Source organism: Porites lutea, chromosome 14, assembly GCF_958299795.1.
Source record: "Porites lutea chromosome 14, jaPorLute2.1, whole genome shotgun sequence".
NCBI classification, from domain to species: domain Eukaryota; kingdom Metazoa; phylum Cnidaria; class Anthozoa; order Scleractinia; family Poritidae; genus Porites; species Porites lutea.
This window is the reverse complement of record NC_133214.1, coordinates 1958416-1977604: the sequence shown is the minus strand read 5'-3', so window position 1 is coordinate 1977604 and position 19189 is coordinate 1958416. Positions and strand designations below refer to the sequence as shown.

General features: G+C 38.1%; 1 protein-coding gene and 1 pseudogene across 9 annotated transcripts in view; both read left to right on the top strand.

Moving 5' to 3' along the window:
* Positions 1–719: 719 nt before the first annotated feature.
* On the top strand, positions 720–7485 carry LOC140924994 (uncharacterized; annotated as a pseudogene).
* Positions 7486–9965: 2480 nt separating this feature from the next.
* The window catches only part of LOC140924589 (tensin-3-like), a 49907-nt gene continuing 40683 nt past the window's right edge, over positions 9966–19189 (top strand). For 8 of the 9 annotated variants that reach the window (XM_073374610.1, XM_073374608.1, XM_073374609.1 and 5 more), the window contains exons 1-9: positions 9966–10262; positions 15011–15125; positions 15849–15886; positions 16586–16642; positions 17672–17704; positions 17841–17908; positions 18403–18470; positions 18775–18872; positions 19057–19107. In XM_073374610.1, coding sequence (XP_073230711.1) covers positions 10068–10262; positions 15011–15125; positions 15849–15886; positions 16586–16642; positions 17672–17704; positions 17841–17908; positions 18403–18470; positions 18775–18872; positions 19057–19107 — 723 coding nt within the window. In that variant the 5' untranslated portion in view covers positions 9966–10067. Of the gene's footprint in view, positions 10263–15010; positions 15126–15848; positions 15887–16585; positions 16643–17671; positions 17705–17840; positions 17909–18402; positions 18471–18774; positions 18873–19056; positions 19108–19189 lie in introns of those variants that run through there. The other variant, XM_073374613.1, reaches the window with a different exon arrangement.

Below are 19189 nucleotides of genomic sequence, written 5' to 3'. Positions count from 1 at the left end.
AGAAGCGACGCGTTGGTACGCCGCTGTACACTCCGGGTGGAGAGTCGCGAACTAACCTACCGTAAATCTCTTGTAAATCTAAACAGCCATAAAGGATGCGTAAAGAAAAAGCAATTAAAACTTTACGTAAAGTTTTTATTGCTTTTTCTTTTATCAAAGATCAGTTACTAGACACTTTTGTTTACTATTTTTATTTGCAAAATTCAACACAACATATTTCGTTTACTCTTCTAGACAACAATCATCTTTGTTACTGAAGTGCGCAACCTGCGTTTTATTTTCCCGCCCTTTTCCCCTTCTGTCTGGTAAGCTGACCAATCAGATGCTCTCTAGCTGATGACGTCCAATGTGCGAAGAAAAACAAATTTGTCTTTTTCCTCCCTCTTCTGCTTTTTCAGCAAACATTTTTGAAAGGTTCATGTGAAAAGAAAATTTCTTTATTTCAAAGTTTATTTGAGAGGGAAAGAAAGAAGTTACTATATTTGCAGCTTTAAAGAAAACTTGAAAGCCCTCGCTCTATACGAAGTCGGCAAGAACACTAAGGATTTGGCTACTGTGCTTCTTTAGGTAAGCTTAAACCATATAAACTTATAAATCTTAGAGCTAAATGAAGTATTATTAACTACCTAAAAGTCTTTATAACTACGAATAGCTGTTTAAAGTGTATTTTTGGTTGTTTGTTTCGGATCTACGCGTTTCTGACAGTTAAATCATCTCAAATGGAAAACTCGTTGTCAGAGTATGAACTTTTGCGACTCAGAAATATCAAGAGGAACCATGAATTCTTAAAAAGCCTTGGTGAGTACTAAAAAAAAATTGATATTGACTAGATTTACATGCAGACGCCCAAGACAGGAGAAAGGGCCTAATCATCAATTTTGCCGAAAACTATGAAGAGGGGGAGGAGGGTGGGGAAAGCTTATTATCGTGAAGAAACGAGATGTACTGAAAAACTGTTCTGTTAATTGTGATTGAAGTGCCCTCCGTGAAACGTAAACTCAGCCTAAATCCTCGATTGTGTACACGTACATGGAAGATCAGTTGAAGAAAAAAATCGTTAATCTGGCCAAACGACCTTAACTAGTATCCGGTAGCTTGATTTAATTTCACTTTTGAGACTTTTGCTGTGACTTCATACTTCAGTGTGCTCAGATTCACTTACCTCTCTTTTTCGTTCACTCTCTCCTCTTGCCGTTAGAGTGGTTTTCGTTTGAGTGTCGTAAAACCAAAACCAAAGTAATTACTCTGGCCAATCACATAGGACACAGACAATACACTGAACCAATCAAAACTCGAAGTAATTACATGTGGCTGACGCAAAGCGCGGGAAAATGCATGCGAGCGCGTCACAATTGGCTTTGGTTTTACTTCTGATTGGATGAAAAGGTGGCGCGAATCTTTTAAGCCAATCGCATTGTGTAGAAAGTGCAAAACCAATTACTTTTCGACACTCAAATGAAAACCGCTCTATTGTCGTTCGTGAACTCGTGACAAGACCCCCCTTGCCCCCCCCCCCCCCCCCCCCCCCATGGAGAAAACTGCCTTGCGACTGAAGCTACTAGGAGCTTAGACTGCGAGCAGTCTCTTATTTTTTTTGCAAAGTTACTGCAAGAGAAACCCAAGTACGCGAGCAGCGAAACGGGGTCTTAACCCCTTATTGTAACATAACGTCGTGGTTTGCAATCGCGCTAGCTGAGAACTAAGCGGATTTTTAGAGAAAAGGCGGACTGCAAGCAGTCTACTAGGAGCTAAAAAAAAGAGTAAAAGGCCGGACCTGGAGCCACTCTCAGTTTAAATACCAAATATTTTTGAAAGAGTGCAAAAAAAAAGTCTGGTACTTCTAGAGCATTTTTCTGATGAACTGTTATGCCTCTTTCAGAGTCCTTCGTAAACGCGATATAGAGTGTATATTTTGCATCAGCCTGCTCTAGGCTAGCAAATGAAATTATTGTCAATTTTATAAGGCTTCGTTTTTTAGTGTTTATACGCTTGTGAAGAACTGATCTTGTTTTTTTTTTTCAGGGCTTCCTGTTCCAGCCGTACCAGCTGGCCTTCCTTCTCGTACTCGTAAAACACCTGTAAAGAAGCCTAAGACAGATACCACCATCGCAGATAGTGAAAGTTCAAATGAGAGTTATGATGATAGCGATGAAGATTGGGTTCCAGGATCAGAAGAAGTTAGAAGACGAAACAAAATGATCAAAAGATTTATTCCAGGTAGAAGAGACTTTAAATGCATGATCGTCCAAACAGCATAGAAGGAAACGATTATGTTACTTAATGGAAAAGTTATTGCAAAAAACTTATAATATCTCCAGTCTGAAAAATAAGTTACACATCATAGACGAAGATTACGAAAAAAGATATGAAAAGGCTTTTTCCTAACACGGTCTGTTTATAATTCGGGGGGAGGATGCGGCTACACGTAGGCTATTAATATGATCGACATAAAATGGGGTAGGGAAACTGGAGGAAGAGAAAAAGGGATGGGGGTAGGGGAGAGGGGCCACCTCCCATTTCCCTTTCTCGCTTTTCTCCCTCTCTCCCTCCCCTTTCCGTTGGGCTTGGCGCAGGCTAATATCTTCTGTAAGATTTTCTCAAGGGTAAACCGTAGGGCCAAGGTGTAAGTGACTTACTGATACTCCTGATTCAGTTCGGTTCGATTACCGTCGGATACTTCTTTCGTCTGCGATCTGGAGACAGGGATAGTCCTGAAGAAACTAATTTTAATATACAGCATCTATACAAATTCATACTTGGCTGCGAGGCTTAGGGGACAGAAGAAATGTATTATTCAAAAGTGATTAAAATTTCCTGCTCTGAGGAGCCATGAGTTCGAACAAGCTCTTTCTCTCTACTTTAGAGTTCCGGCCTAGACCTCAGACCGTACCAGTGTTGAACAGACGGAAGGGACACACCATGACGGTGGGATATATGAAACGTTTTTATCACAAATTTTTAAACTGCCAGCTAACTCATCACTAGCAACGCGCAACGGAAAGTTAAAGATAAAGACTGTTCCTTGCTGCAGAACTTATCTAGGTTCTAAGCTCTTTCTTGAACCTTTGGTAATCAGTCTGAAGAACATGGATTCACCCTTCCAAGCATCTCCTCTTCCCGTTTCGATAAAACCCAGTTTTTGTACCCTGACAGTCGTTCGTCAGTATCTCAGGTAAGAGTCGGAAAAAACGTTTATATTTTAGCAAATTTGCCTGAAATCACTACTTAATCGATAGTTCAGTTGACAGAACCTTAACCGGTATAAATTTCCTAAACGTTAGCTGAAAAGACATAATTATTACCAGAGTTGTAGTTTATAGTTTGGCTTGTTTTCAGTATAATATACTAAACGTGCAGGAAGATCAGAAAGATGATGACTCAAGCGCGTTTGAAGAACTTGGTCGATTGGGGGGAAGAAATAGACTTACTACCAGATAGAACCAATGCAGAGCCTGAAAAGCAAAGGAAACATGAAAGGTTTACAAACAAGGAACGCCCAGAGGAAAAGAGCATTCAATATACTACCCGGGGAAAAAGGCAGACATACTGCGAAGCTGAGGTGCCGGATGATGACCACTATATCTGTAAGTTGGACCACTTAGAAACATTTCGCTTTGTAATAGTATTGGGAAAAAGAGCGAGCGAGGGCTAATGAATGGCTCAGGGGAATAAAGCAAGCCCTTTACTTTGGCTTTCGTAAAGTCAGTTAATTATCGGAACATAGACTACTCAGGATAATGCCCCCAAGAACATTTTATACCTGAAGATCATATCATCTATCATTTTATCAGAGGACTCTGCAGTTAGCCTCGTCGCGAAACGTCCCCAGCGGCGAGGAGGGAGGTTAAACGGCTGTTTTTTGGTAAACAACGCAAAATGCGCCATGGAATGAGATAATTTTTTGTATTCAATTTAATACACTCCTCAGATTGCGAAGAGTGCCACGACCTGCATTACGGAGAGTGTCCAGTCCACGGTCCTTTACAAATCATTGAAGACAAGACAGTGGAGGAAAGTATAAGAGAGTCCGCCGCAATGGCTTCCACGCCACCTATTCTTAGAATAACTGATTCGTCAATTCCAGGAGCAGGATTGGGCGTGTTTAGTACCACAGAGATCCCAAAAGGTGTGCGATTTGGTCCTTATAAAGGAACAAAGATAGGCTGGGAACATGTAACAGAGGATGCAAATACCAGTTACTGTTGGGAGGTAAGCCGTATCCATCAGTAAGCCATGAGTTGAGGGCGCATGACCTATCTCTCAAATCTGTCAGTGAGCTTGCGTTGACTTGGTGGCCATGGTGAGGAGATCCAAGCATAGCATTGGTTGTGATAAAAATTTCTTGTTTAGCTGGTAGTGAAAAACGTCTGCATTGATCATGGTTGTCAGGAAATTAAGTCAGGGAGCAAGTTCCTTAAGGTCAGGGAAAAGTCAGGGAGTTTCATTTCATTGTTCAATATTCAAATTCTTGGGTGCAGCTCCCGGACAGGAAAAATGTTGGATTGGTATGAGGATATTGTTTTATGAAATAAAACGTTAAGCTCATGTTAAAAGCGGGTCTATAAAAAATAGGGAGAACAAAGAGAGGATGGCTGTAAAGGGAGGTTGGAGGCTAGACGTGGAGATAGATGAAACGAAAGCAGTGTTTTTGTTTCTTTGGTTCTAGATTTTAAAAGATGGAAAATTCAGTCATTTCGTAGATGGCCAGAATGAGGCTTGCAGTAATTGGATGAGGTTTGTGAATTGCTCGCGATGTGAGGACGAACAGAACTTGGTTGCTTTTCAGTTCAGAGGAAATATTTATTATCGCACGTACAAGCCTAAACCCCCAGGAAATGAATTACTGGTTTGGTACGGAGAAAGTTACGCTAAGGAACTGGAGATCTCATTGGATGATAAGCTGGTTCGAGATCGAAGCTCTGCAAACGGTAAGAAACTTAGCTACTCACTTAATATTTACTCGGCATCAATAAGATTTAAATGGATTGCAGCTGGGGTATTTGAATAAAGTACTTGTTAGCCTAATAGTTTTTCAAAGTTTGTAACGTTTGATATAATGTTTGGGAGACATATTTGTTCCGCTTGAAGCTGTAAATTTAGTTGTTACAAAAAGCAATTAATTCTTCGCCAACGTAAGTTCCATAGTACAAAAAAAAATCATAATTAGCAATTAAATGAATTGATACAGCCGCGACACAGCCCCTTTGATGACGGGACAAAAATTACAGTGTATAACGCCCCACTAGACGGCTTCTTTCTAACAACACCCTTTTTTTTTTGACTCTCCGGGCAATAATTACCTGTCATCCTCAAGGTGGCCTAACGCCTTTGTAAAAGAAAGGAGGTGACTGTACTTGTTTGTAAGAAGTAATTAAATGATACAAAAAAGGCTTTAATCTAGGGATTTTGCCAAAGTTGAGTCAGAAATTAGCTACACAGGATTTTGATGAAATCACTGATGAAGTGAAAATGTTCAGTCGTGTCAATTTCAAACTGATGTCACGACATAACGTTAAGGTTGTCGCCCAGTTTCTTTAGTCATCAAAACCACCATTTTTGCACAGTATAGATGCAACCAGCAGCGTTTTTAACCTTCTTTGGTTTACTCGTGACATTTTTCGAAGTCACCATAACTAAACATTTTACGGGTTTTTTTGCAGGTGGCGCACTTACTTGCGAAGGTTGTGGAAAAATTTTCACTTCATTAAACTTTTTGCAGAGACATATGAAACGTTACTGCTTGACTCGCACAACAAACAGAACATGGGACTGCAAAAAGTGTAACAAGAGATTTGCATCGATGCACTATCTCAAGATTCACGTGCGTATAGATTCAAAGGAACACCCGCATCAAAACATCAAGAGGAAAAAAAAAATTGTTAATCATAACAGACTCTCCAATACTAACACAGGAAAAAAACCATATCAGTGTATACTTTGTAACAAGGTTTTCATATGTTGCACCATCTGACCGCCCACCTCCGTACTCACACAGGTGAAAAGCCATATCAGTGTACACAATGTAACAAGGCGTTTAACCAGTTAGGGAATCTGACCACGCACCTCCGTACTCACACAGGTGAAAAGCCATATCAGTGTACACAATGTAACAAGGCGTTTAACCAGTTGGGGAGTCTGACCACGCACCTCCGCACTCACACAGGTGAAAAGCCATATCAGTGTACACAATGTAACAAGGCGTTTAACCAGTTGGGGAGTCTGACCACGCACCTCCGTACTCACACAGGTGAAAAGCCATATCAGTGTACACAATGTAACAAGGCGTTTAACCAGTTAGGGAATCTGACCACGCACCTCCGTACTCACACAGGTGAAAAGCCATATCAGTGTACACAATGTAACAAGGCGTTTAACCAGTTGGGGAGTCTGACCACGCACCTCCGCACTCACACAGGTGAAAAGCCATATCAGTGTACACAATGTGACAAGGCGTTTAACCAGTTAGGGAATCTGACCACGCACCTCCGTACTCACACAGGTGAAAAGCCATATCAGTGTACACAATGTAACAAGGCGTTTAACCAGTTGGGGAGTCTGACCACGCACCTCCGCACTCACACAGGTGAAAAGCCATATCAGTGTACACAATGTAACAAGGCGTTTAACCAGTTAGGGAATCTGACCACGCACCTCCGTACTCACACAGGTGAAAAGCCATATCAGTGTACACAATGTAACAAGGCGTTTAACCAGTTGGGGAGTCTGACCACGCACCTCCGTACTCACACAGGTGAAAAGCCATATCAGTGTACACAATGTAACAAGGCGTTTAACCAGTTAGGGAATCTGACCACGCACCTCCGTACTCACACAGGTGAAAAGCCATATCAGTGTACACAATGTAACAAGGCGTTTAACCAGTTGGGGAGTCTGACCACGCACCTCCGCACTCACACAGGTGAAAAGCCATATCAGTGTACACAATGTAACAAGGCGTTTAACCAGTTGGGGAGTCTGACCACGCACCTCCGTACTCACACAGGTGAAAAGCCATATCAGTGTACACAATGTAACAAGGCGTTTAACCAGTTAGGGAATCTGACCACGCACCTCCGTACTCACACAGGTGAAAAGCCATATCAGTGTACACAATGTAACAAGGCGTTTAACCAGTTGGGGAGTCTGACCACGCACCTCCGCACTCACACAGGTGAAAAGCCATATCAGTGTACACAATGTAACAAGGCGTTTAACCAGTTGGGGAGTCTGACCACGCACCTCCGTACTCACACAGGTGAAAAGCCATATCAGTGTACACAATGTAACAAGGCGTTTACGAACTCTAGTCATCTGACCAAACACCTCCGTACTCACACAGGTGAAAAGCCTTATCAGTGTACACAATGTAACAAGGCATTTACCCACCCGTGGGGTCTGACCAGGCACCTCCGTACTCACACAGGTGAAAACCCATATCAGTGTATACAATGTAACAAGGCCCTTTTATCCAGCCAAGTCGTCTGACCAAGCACCTCTGTACTTACAGAAGATGAAACGCCATGTTATTTTACACAATAAATAAATAAACAAAATATCAATTTACACATTTAAAACTTCGATCCTGACGACCTTCGAAAAAAGAGGGGAATGTGAACAGTCCGTGATGAAACAAGAGAGAATGAGTTCTCTTTCGATTCGAATATACCAACAATTGATAATTTACTTAAACTGGTTACTAACACCCTGGGTCCCGACTAACTCCTTCCCCAACACAGCTAAAAAAGGCATTACAGTTTTATGGGGCGTTTAGTTCAAGGAACTTGAATGCTTTATCCAGGCAATAACTGCCTGTATTGCACTTTTGAAAGAAAATATGACCTAAGGCCCTTTAGTGACATTAGATATTACATTAGATATTACATTTGCCTAGTCCCTAGGCTTCATCGTCTCGGATACGTCACCGAAGTACATTGACCAAGAAGGCCTGGGAAGACGCCGTACAGGGACTAGGCAAGCGCCGGGTCAGTCTTTTACACACAACAGTGACAGGTTTTTGGCAAAAAATCTCAATAAAAAAGCATGCATTTTCCCAAAATGATAAGTCCGGCTGGCCAGTTCTGACTTTGGTGGGCACCGCTATCACATTTAATTTTTGTCGTTATGCCTGGAAGAAAGGATTCTCCTTTGCCCTTCCCGTAAAATTTGTTTATATTTGCGGAAAATAAATTTATGAGTTTTGTGACTGCTCAGTAAATTTCAAAATTTAATTGCCGCATTCTGTATGGTTTGAATGACAATGTTAAGTCATTTCTTTTCAGATAGCTTAATTTGCACCTTCTATATCACGGGTTTTTTAGCGTTCTCTAATTATTTCATTAAATGTTCAAGTTGTAAATTCAGTCTTGCATGTTTCGTTCTTTTTGTCTATGTAAAGCGAAACAGGAGCCCGTTAAAAATATACTACGCGCTCTGCATAAGTAAAACTTCACTAAAACATGACGAATTTTACCCCCACAATATATAAAGCTACTAATTAACAAGGTAAAGGGAATTACAAAACAAGAGATCTGGAGATAATATATCTTGAGTTTATTAAAAAATTCTTCTAGCTCAAGTTTGTAGATTCCATTCTAATTCAGTCTGCAGAGCGGAAAGTCGAGAGCTCCAGGGCCCAGTTGCTCGAAAGGCGGTTAGCGCTAACCTGGGGTTAAATTTTAACCCGGGTTTCTTTTTCTTGTTATCAAAAGCACTTTCTCGGATAATTTTCTCTATTCTTTTTAGAGTATCCAATCATCAAATTGTAGGCAAAGAAAATTAAACTGAATTTGCTTTTTAAGCCCTCATATTTGACTTCAAATTGCGCACTAACCCTGGGTTATCTTAAACCAATTTCGAACAACCCGGTTGTCCTCTTTTCTTCGCATCTTAGTTCGTAGAAGATATTGGTGTCTGAAACAATGCTCAAGAAGTAGTAAAAAAATTATACCGAAGAGATCTTAAAATAGCCTGCGTAACAAGCGCGAAAGGAGAAGGGGAGGAAGGGGCAAACAAGAGCGGATTTAGGGGTGGGGCGAGGGGGCCACGGCCATCCCTTTTTAGCCCTGTTTCTTTGAACTTTTGTATTGTTTTTCTAGAATTCTCAGAAAAATTAAAAAAATTATCTATGTAGCTTGCAAGTGGGCAAGTGTCCCTGCAACCCCTCTCTGAATTTTCTGGATCCGCCCCTGGGAAAGGGAGAAAGGTATTCTTGACTAAAGTACTGCCAGACCTTTGCGTGGCTTGGATGACAACTTGGAGGAACATTGGCGCAGTTCCTGACTTTATAGGTCCAGGCTGGCAAGCAGCTACCTCTAGTACTAGAGACGCTCCAAAGAGAGCGCTCTGCCTCCTCTTCGTGCCGCTTCGATTGTCTACGGGGTTTAGTTGTGGGAAAATGTTTAATTCATTTTATGTCAATTTTTTTCGTTAAGTTCTAAACTTCTTTTCGCTGAGAATAATTCGCGCCAAAACTCTGCTCTAAACGATAAAACCAGTTTCCGTCTTTTCAAAACTAAGAGTTTTTTGGAAAACCGTTTAAAAGTTTAATTAAGTATATTTATAGGAATATACTAAACCAGAAGTTCCTGGCTGAAGTCTGAGGAGAACTAGGAGTAGTAAAAGTAAGTGAACTAGTAAGCTTTTGCTTTTTAGTTTTTTTTGCTCACCTTTGCAAAGTCTCGTAACCCTAAGGAGCTCCAAGGAAGGAACAAGCTAGAGAGTTCCTCGATGTGAGGATTGAAGACCATTGAAGTGTTCGTGCGGGTGAATATATTAGAATAAATTCGAACCCGGTGGTCAACAAGACTGACGGAAATTCTACTGTAAATAAAGCCGTTAAAGCTTTTAATTTTCCTTTTTCTTGTCGTACAATATTTTCGGCTGTTTCCGCTTCCCGCAATCAACAACCAGCGGAATGTTATTAATCTTTTTGATAACTCATTAATATTTATTAATGAGCGATAACATATCAAACCAACACGGTACGTATATCCGTTTTCAGAGAAACGTGTCTGTGTGTGCTTCAATAATAACTGCAGTTAACGGCCATTAGAAAAGTTTTGAATGGAATGAACATAGCTGCAGCTACTTCTCTGGAAGGCTTTATTTGCCCGGCATGTTTGGTAGATTTTCCGGGTGCCGTAAAACTACAAGACCACTGGTTGAATTTTCATGCGCCAAACACCTCAAGCGTGCGCGGATCAAAGACTTCGAATGATTATGAGGAAATTCTCGATGATACTCCGTCAAATTCTACATCTCAGGTTTGTGTTTTTCACTATTTGATATTTTCCGACTGCTTATCGTTTGAGATGAGCTTGTATATGGCGATTCTACGCGGGTGTTTGTATTCGCTTCGCAGCGGGTTTTGCTTTTAGAAGCTAGTCTCTTGCCCAAGGCGTTCGTTCATTAGGGAAAAACATTCAGGGATAACTCAATTTAAACGCTGTTTTGCGCTTTAACGTGAACATCAGGATGTTCTGCTGCAGTGATAATTCTATAACAAAATGTCAATAATATTCTCATTATATTTATTCGCCGCCATTTTGCTGATAGTTTGAAAGTCGGTAAGGGGTCTCAGAATTTGCAAGTCCTACGCGTGAAAATATGTAAGCGTATTTGTCTAAGGAAAATTAAAATAAAATTTAAAAAAAGACTTAACTAACTTTTAGCTGTACCTGAAGTAACTTACTATCATGTTGAAATAAATATAATTTTCTTTTTCGATAACTGCCTCGCGTATTCTAATGAAAACTGGCTGGAAGGTTTCTTGAGCAAAATATTTTTTATGAAAATCGTCTGAAATATTTTGCATCCGCGGCGCTGTGGTCACCCTTTCAATACTAAGTTAACCCTCAAAGCTCATATAAGCAAAAAGCTGGAATCTACCGAACTATGTTAGGTCCACACATATTTGATTAGGTATTTTGTAATACGATTCTTTGATCGAGTTTTTCTAAAGACCATGCGCCTTCTCAGTGTTGCTTTGTATCGAATTAACTTTTTTTGAAATCTATTAATCTGATTCTTTCCTCGTATTTGACCTTTTTATTCCCGCTTCAGTTAAATTAAATTAACCCTCAAATCACTTCAGGCAACAAAATGCCTTATTAGCATATGAATGCCAAATATTTATTTTGGTCTAGAAATTTAACTGCTTTGTAGTCAAAATAATAAAACTGTGAATGATGAGTTATTTATAAACAAATGTTGTTCTATTTACTTTAAAACCTCAATATCTGGTCATGGCAAATATTCTGTTGCAAAGAATGACTTCTTAACATGCCCTGTTACCTACTAATGAATTAGCTGAGAAGTGATAAGTAATCAAGTGAGTCGGTGTCCTGGTTATGTCAATTAATTGAAGGATTTTATTAATAGGTCACTCATAACTCTTTGATTTGGTCAAATCCCCTTGATTACATATGCCCAATTTTGTCTCCCATAGTACATTCTTAACAAAGCAAGCCATGTTCAAGCCAGGCAATATATGCAAAAAAGAAAAATATATATATTTAAAATTTAGGAGTAAGTAAATAATGAAGTGACAGTACTAGTCATAGAGTGAAAAATTGCTTTCCAAGGCTGAAAATAACAGCTTATCGAATTATGGACATTATATTGACCAGCCCGATCACAGACTTGAGCGACCCAACTTTTGTTTTCTTGGTCTTTTGACTGGTCAGTTTCAGGTCAATACAAACATTTTAAGTTTTCCTGTTCATTGATCTGTTTTGTGGTATAACGCTGCATTAATAGCAATATTTTACTTGGTGGTTTAAACTAAACCCTTTGAGAATTAATTTCATGTTGGCATGCCCAGAAAGCAAGCAACAAACAAAGCGAATTCAAACAAACTAGTCAATAAGCAGCATAATAATAATAATATTGTGAAATAACACACTGTACTTCTAATACTGTCTGCCCTCTTTTAAGTGAAATACAATGCAAATTCACCAAAGGTACTCCCTCGAGGAGCAGAATTTTTTTGCAAGGGCTATAAAAGTCAAGTAGTTTTTACCTTCATCTTGACAAAACTGCTAATAAAAATTGATTATAACAAAAATTAATTCAATACATCATAACGTACACTTCCTCTCAATGTTCAGTTGACAGCGCTGGCTCTTGAAAACACAAACCATGAAAAACAGAAAATGTGTTAATAAATCAGAACAAAAATTGTTGAATTTCAGATGGTTCTGTTGTATTTTTTTGTTGCATGCTAGAGGTGTTACAATGTAGATGCATGTGTGATCAACAAACCATTTCTGCTAAATGGGTCATGCACGTGAGGTTGCACAAGAGGTTAAAGCATGCGCAAACAAGAAATTTTGACCTTTACACTTAAAGAAAAAATTCTTATGAAACCTTTAAAACCCAAAATTTGCAGTTCATTGAGTACACGTACATTGTAAGTAACTAATCATCGCCAATTTGAAGAGTAGATTCTGAGACACAGGAAACGTAGAAGAGTTAAGTTATGGTGGTAAGTTACATGTATGACTACACTGAGCTCTGAATGAATTCTTATGTAGCTACACTTTACTAAGAAGAATGAAGTCCAGTGGAACACACTGACATCTTTAAAATCAAGTTATCTATTAAGCTTCATAGTGTATTTGCTCAAATAAAGGGGAAAAAGTGAATACTGTACAATATTATCCAGCTCTATGCAGAGCTAAAATATGTTTGGCCAGTCATTGTGAAGTGAATTAAGTGAAGTGACAACTTAATATTTAAAGACGATAAACACTTGGCAGTTTTGATATGAAATAATGAACTTGTGGCCCTTTTTGTCAATTTTTGACTGGCAAGTTGTCATCCTCTGTTTCAGCTTTTGTTAACCATTCTATAAAATACTTTATGTGCCCTTACTTTAAGGCTGGACAGCTTGTGTGATGCTGTGTTAATAATTGCCTTGTGGCTGTCTGCTTTTAGGCCTTGAACGTGTCATAATAACCACTTGTTTTTCGACATAGATTAAGAGTTGTAATATTGTTACAGTATCCTGACCTTGACAGTATAGGAGTTGCTTAATAATCAGAACTTTTGCTTACAACTCTGCTGGCTAATAATCATGTGAAGATTGAATGTAGTCTCAGTAGTTTTAAATAAAAGCTTCTGTTAAATAGATTTATTTTTCTTCATTTTTACCATATTCCGCTATCACTTTAGAGAAACTTTTGTTTTATTCTAGTTTCATCATAATGAAGAGAAAGAGAGAGGTTTAATGGTTTTTGGAGCAATTTTATGGAAAATTTTATGTTTTACACTGTGATCTTGTGTTTTTTTAAGACATTATGAGATTTTGGTGTTTTTCAAGTACTTTATTGTATTGGGACCTCATTTATTTCCTCCTTGAAATGGTTACATTTGCTGTCCATAATGTGAAATGTCTCCAAATGCCTTGAGACTTTACTGGCTGTTTTTTGACCAGTCCATCAGTGTAATGGCTTATCTTATAGGCAGCTTACTACTTAAGCCTTTAAGTTCCAACACTGACCAACATCAATTTTCTCCTGACAATATCCATACATTGTCAAGAGAATAGGTTATGAGAATTAATAAATTGATCACCAAAAGGAAAATGTTCTTTTATCAAATTCTTCTAACTAATTGATTAAATATAAAGAAATGTATGGAGACCAGTCTGAAGGATTTGTATAGTCGACATTGGGACTTTAAAGGGTTAACATTGGCTACCCATTACAGCTTGATTCATAGAAAGGATCAAACAGCATGACCGTCAACTCGGAGGATTTGTCCAATCACCACCCTTCCATTTCTGACTCTGATCACAAGACATGTTATGAAATTAGCCCTTTCACCCCCAGTGTGAATGACTTTTGAAATCGATGATATCCTGTGGTGTGACCTTTGAATGAAACATCTTTGGTGGCACTTTCACATTGCACTATTTCTTTTTAACCATGAAATTTGGAAATGTTGTCGATTAATTTTTTTATTATTTTGGTCACTATTGAAACGGACCCAATAATAAATTTAAATATTTCAAAACTGGTAACTCAGGTCCTTGCAAACATTTTAAACTTTTTGATTTGAAAAGGAACTACATCATGTATATGTTGTGGTTTAATTTTATCCTTGAGTTATAAAAAAAAAACATTGTTTCAAATTCATGACCATGCCATTATCGTTCATTACCATACCCCAAAAAACAAAAGAAATATAATAAAATTTAAACCATGGACCACAACATTTACATTTTTTACAACTTTGATTTTTAATGTTACTTTGTCATTGTTCTCTGACTGTCATTCTTGAATTCTTAAATTAATCCTGTGCAACAGTGACTAGTTCAATGACATTTCACATTGTTAAAAACTCTTGAATCAATTGTTGATAAGTGTCACATTGATTTTGAAATATGGCTGGAATTCATGTTGTCATTCCAGAAGGCTATAAGGTTTCATATAGTAGGTTACTTTCAACATGAAATGATCATTAGCTATATACTGGATTTTTTGCTCACTCATAAACTGTTACAGATAGTTGGTTTTGGTTATAGTTTTGGTTACAAATTAATTGTGTTGAGATTTGCATTCAAGAGAAGAAATTTAACAATCCTGTGAGTAAGTTAAGATTTATATGTTTTCGTGTGATGCAGGTCGGCTTAATTGTCTAAGCATGTCTGATCTTTAAGCACTTAGTTCAATTCTATGCAAGCGTCTGTACTTTTATTGGATTAACCCTTTCACTGCCAAATGTAGCCAAACGCAAATTTTGACCAAACTTCCAAATTTCATTTTCTAAAATTTTGCAAAACAAATAGCATCAAGTAAAAGTACAGGCGGAAAGCTTTCATTTGAATGGTCACATCACAGGATTTGGTCCACAGACTCAAAAGTTTGAGCCACCTTAAAAAACTCCATCAAGCACTCTGGCAGTGAATCCAAAAGGTCAACACGTTGTGCCTTTCTCTGAGAGGTTGATCGTTTTAATTAAGTTTTGTTTGCTTGATGAGCTTACATGCATTTTGTTTGCTTTTTAGGTTAACAGAAATCAACGGCTATGTGATCATGTCTTCAAGTCTGACCTCTTAGCTCTTCTAGAGCCATGTGGTTTTTGTGGAAAAGATATTGATGGGGAAGGAAAAATATGCAAAGGTAAAGCTCTATGCTTTAAATTATACAGGCCCGCTACAATCTGTCAGTTCTTCTTGTTAAATTATATCTGAATCCTTCGCTGTGAAGCCTTTTACATAACATGGTCACCTCTCTGTATTCACTGAATGCACTCTTTACCCCGTCCAAACTTTAAATATTAACTTGTATGATACAAAAACCTTGGAGAAGCATACACTTGTTTTCGGTCCATTTGATGTCTGCTTTGGGGAGATCTCTCTGATCCCCTAATGTTAAAAGTATAAAGTAAAATGATACTTATACATGTTTATGTTATAAGTTAATTAAAGCAAATAGAAGAATTCAACATAGCAGTCTAATGTGTTGATTAGAGAATGACATGCATGCATTACCTATAATAAGATCTTGTGAAGCTTTATTTAAATACGGACAGAAATATGCACAAATTTGATCAATTCTTTGACTTTTTTCACATCTCCAACAAGACACTCTTTTGGCCCCCAAGTTTTGCATGGGCTATTCTTTTCAAAGGCCTCAGGAATTTGCAGTTCTTCTAGGACCATTTAAAAAGCATTAGTTTATGCCAAATTTGAGGGGACAAGAGGGGACGGGGGGATAGTGGGCAAACAGAGTGTATTTTGGGGAATTCAAACATAGAGAATTAGATTAAGTAAATCTACTCGTTTACTGATGTGGTTATTTTTTAATATCAATTTCAGTATTATGATGTTGCTTATTTTTCAGGTTGCAATTACCATTGTCACGACAAGTGTGAAAGAATGGTAAGTATATCGTTAATATACAAGGATGAGTTTTGTCCTATTCATTGTACTGTATGTAAGGTACTTAGAAGAAGTCCACAAGTTTTCAGGGATTCATCTTGTCTCCTTGTAGCTTTGCATTTGTTGCATATCACTACCCTATTGTGTACTTGTAACATTTCCAATGTTAATATATAGTTTTAGCCAAGGCCAAAAGCGAAGCTCTCGAAGGATGCTTTAGGAAATGGCCGTAAGCAGAAAGCAAACTAAATTCTACCTTTAAAAAAATTGACCTGCGCCCGCGATCAATTAAAAAGGAACAACTGGTCAGTAGATAACTTTAAAAAATTACATCACTTCCATGAGTTGTATACCCGAGCCTGCGATGCAGTCATGTGACACTGGTTAGCAGATACCCTTTTTTGACAGCTGTCAATTGATCACAACATGGATGTCCCATACCAAGTTTTACACACCGGTAGTTTTAAAGTGTGCCATTTCACATCCGCTAACATGAAGGGGTGGACGTACGTATGTATGTACTCCATTCAGACGATTTTCTCAGAACCAAAATTTCTTGGAAGCATAAATTACCATATTTTCCTACCCATGGTGCTCCACTGTGCGTCCCCGAGAGCTCTGCTATAACCCTTCAGGTCCTATCAAAGTTAACTGGCAATACCTCTGTAATTGAACATTTTACTGTTTGCGTTTTTTAAGGTCAAGGGGTTGTGCAACAGGCAGGGATCAGTGAACTTAGCGCAGAATAAATCCAAGGTAACATTATCATCAATATTTCAGTCATTTGACTCCCCCAAAAAATAAAATAAAAGAAATGGTCCCAGCTTTCCTCACTTGCAGCCAATGGCTGAATTGCGGAGGAACCAGAGAGGTGAGATCGGACATCAGCATGTAAAGGCGCACTCTTGCAGCCACTTCAGTCCATGTTTTGATCACACCTCTCCCACTCAGACCAATGACGGCACAATTCAGATAGACCATGACATCGGGGCTTACCTCCCCTACTCTTTTTGAACAATGTCACAGGTTCTTTTATGTCCCCTTCCAACGGAAGTACAGGAGAAGGTATTCTGTTTTTATAGTTGTGATTGAATTAATAAGAAGCTAATTCAGAGAGTCACAAATATCCAGGGGTTTTCATTAAGAATTCTAGTAGCAGGGGAAAGGTGTGACATTACAGAAGAATTCTCTGAAAGAGGCTCCATGTCTGAATAAAAAATAGTCATAGGCTACCGAACGTTAGCAGGAGAAATGTGCATAGTAAACTGAGAATTCTCCGTTCTCTGATGCCTAATAAACACCCTGGCTATCTACTGTTCAAATGGTTTTTGTTTGTACAGTTAGAGGTTATTTTCAACCAAGTCCACCAAGTCTGACTCTGGTCTCTTTGGGATTTTCATATGGGACTGATTGCTGGCCACATATATCTTTGCTGTGCTGTGCATGCACAATAGCAACCGGAAGGCTAAAATTCATTTTCATTGCTTGATTATCTTCTAGTTTGCCATTTAGCTTATTGGTAGCACAATCCAGCATGGGCTTTTTACTCGGTGCATCAGTTATTTAGGCAAACCAGTTGGGCATTCCACCGCAGCTTGATTTATTAGTTTGTGTGTTTCTGAAGGAACCTTTGTTTATAGCAGAAGGATTAAAAATGGTTTTCTTGTGTTTGCTGTAATTTTTAGTTGTTTTTTTTTTTAAGGTTGATTGAGTTTATTTCAGTGTCATGCTTGCTGTCACCTGAGAGTATTCTTATTTTTGTTCCTGTTCCTTTCACTTTTTCAGACATTGCCCAATGATGAAATTAGTAGAAAAACTGTAAGTATTTTACCTAGATGTGTACCATTAATAAAAATGAACTTACACATAAATTCACCAGATGGTGTGAAAATTAAACATTAAAATGTAATTATTATTTTGGTGCATCGTAGCTGTCTCTTTGTTTATATTTCAGCGAGTTCCATCTTCTCCCAAAAACCTTGTCACGAACATCTGTCATCACATGCGACACAGAGTCTCAAGGTTGGTACAAATTTGTCATGTGCAGCCACAATGTTGATGTCATCTGGGTATCGGCATTTATTTGTGGACACTTACACGAGCGTGTAGAAGAACACAGAAAGAAAACATCTTCAATTTGTAAACACTACACTCACGAACACAATGGTATAATACCTGAGCGACTTATTGAGCAGTTTAGCGTCCTGGCTAAATGCAGTAGCGAATTTGATTGCCTTGTTAAACAAATGGTTTTAATTAAGAACTTCACACCTTCACTAAATGTGCAATCCAGTTCCCTGCGGGCCAAAGTGTTCACTTAATGAAAATTAGTTTTTCTCGTCTCTTGCATTTGCTCGATTGTAATAATTTATTATTCCTATCTCGCTTGATGACGGAGTCATGAGGACCCCAAAATGTTGAGTTATTAATCTTTCATTTTTCTTATTAGTTGCCTGTTTTAACAAAACTCTGCTTAAACAAACAATGATAATGGTCTTTGTTTTTTCATATTACAGAAACAGAGTGCGGCATGTGGATGAACATTTTGATCTTGACTTGACATACATTACTGACAGGATTATTGGTAAGATTGTTGTCGGGCTGTATAAATACCTGGACAACTTGACAATCTACATTGTATAGTTTTTTTTTTTACAGCATTGTCTAAGTCACCAGAGAAAAAAAAAATTGGGACAATAGTGTTATAATCTTGACAATCTACATTTTATAGTTATTTTTTTACAGCATTGTCTAAGTCACCAGAGAAATAACATTTCATTTTGACAATAGTAAATTATTGATATGGTTAAAGATGATGAAACAATACTGTGTTGTTGTTTTTTTTGGCATCTTAACAGAAAAATATTTTCATCTCTCATTTTATGTAGCAATGTCATTCCCTGCATCTGGCCTTGAAACTACTTACCGAAATAACCTCAGAGAGGTGGCAAAATTGTTGCAAAAGAATCACCAGGACAAATATATGGTACAATATGCCTTCTAATATTACTATCCTTCTAATTTTCTTTATGTGAGTATTTACTGTTTGTTAATATTCTTCAAGGTGATGACGTAGAGATCCTTTCATGAGTTACTTGGTTTGTGACATGTATATATTCCTTACTAGTTACTAAGTTCATGTTCTTATGCAGTTCAATGTTTCATTTTAGGTATTTAATTTATCAGAGAGAAGATATGATATATCAAAACTTAATCACCAGGTCAGTAATAATAATAATAATAGTAATAATAATAATAATAATAATAATAATAATAATTTTTTCACTTGGAAGATGTTACCAA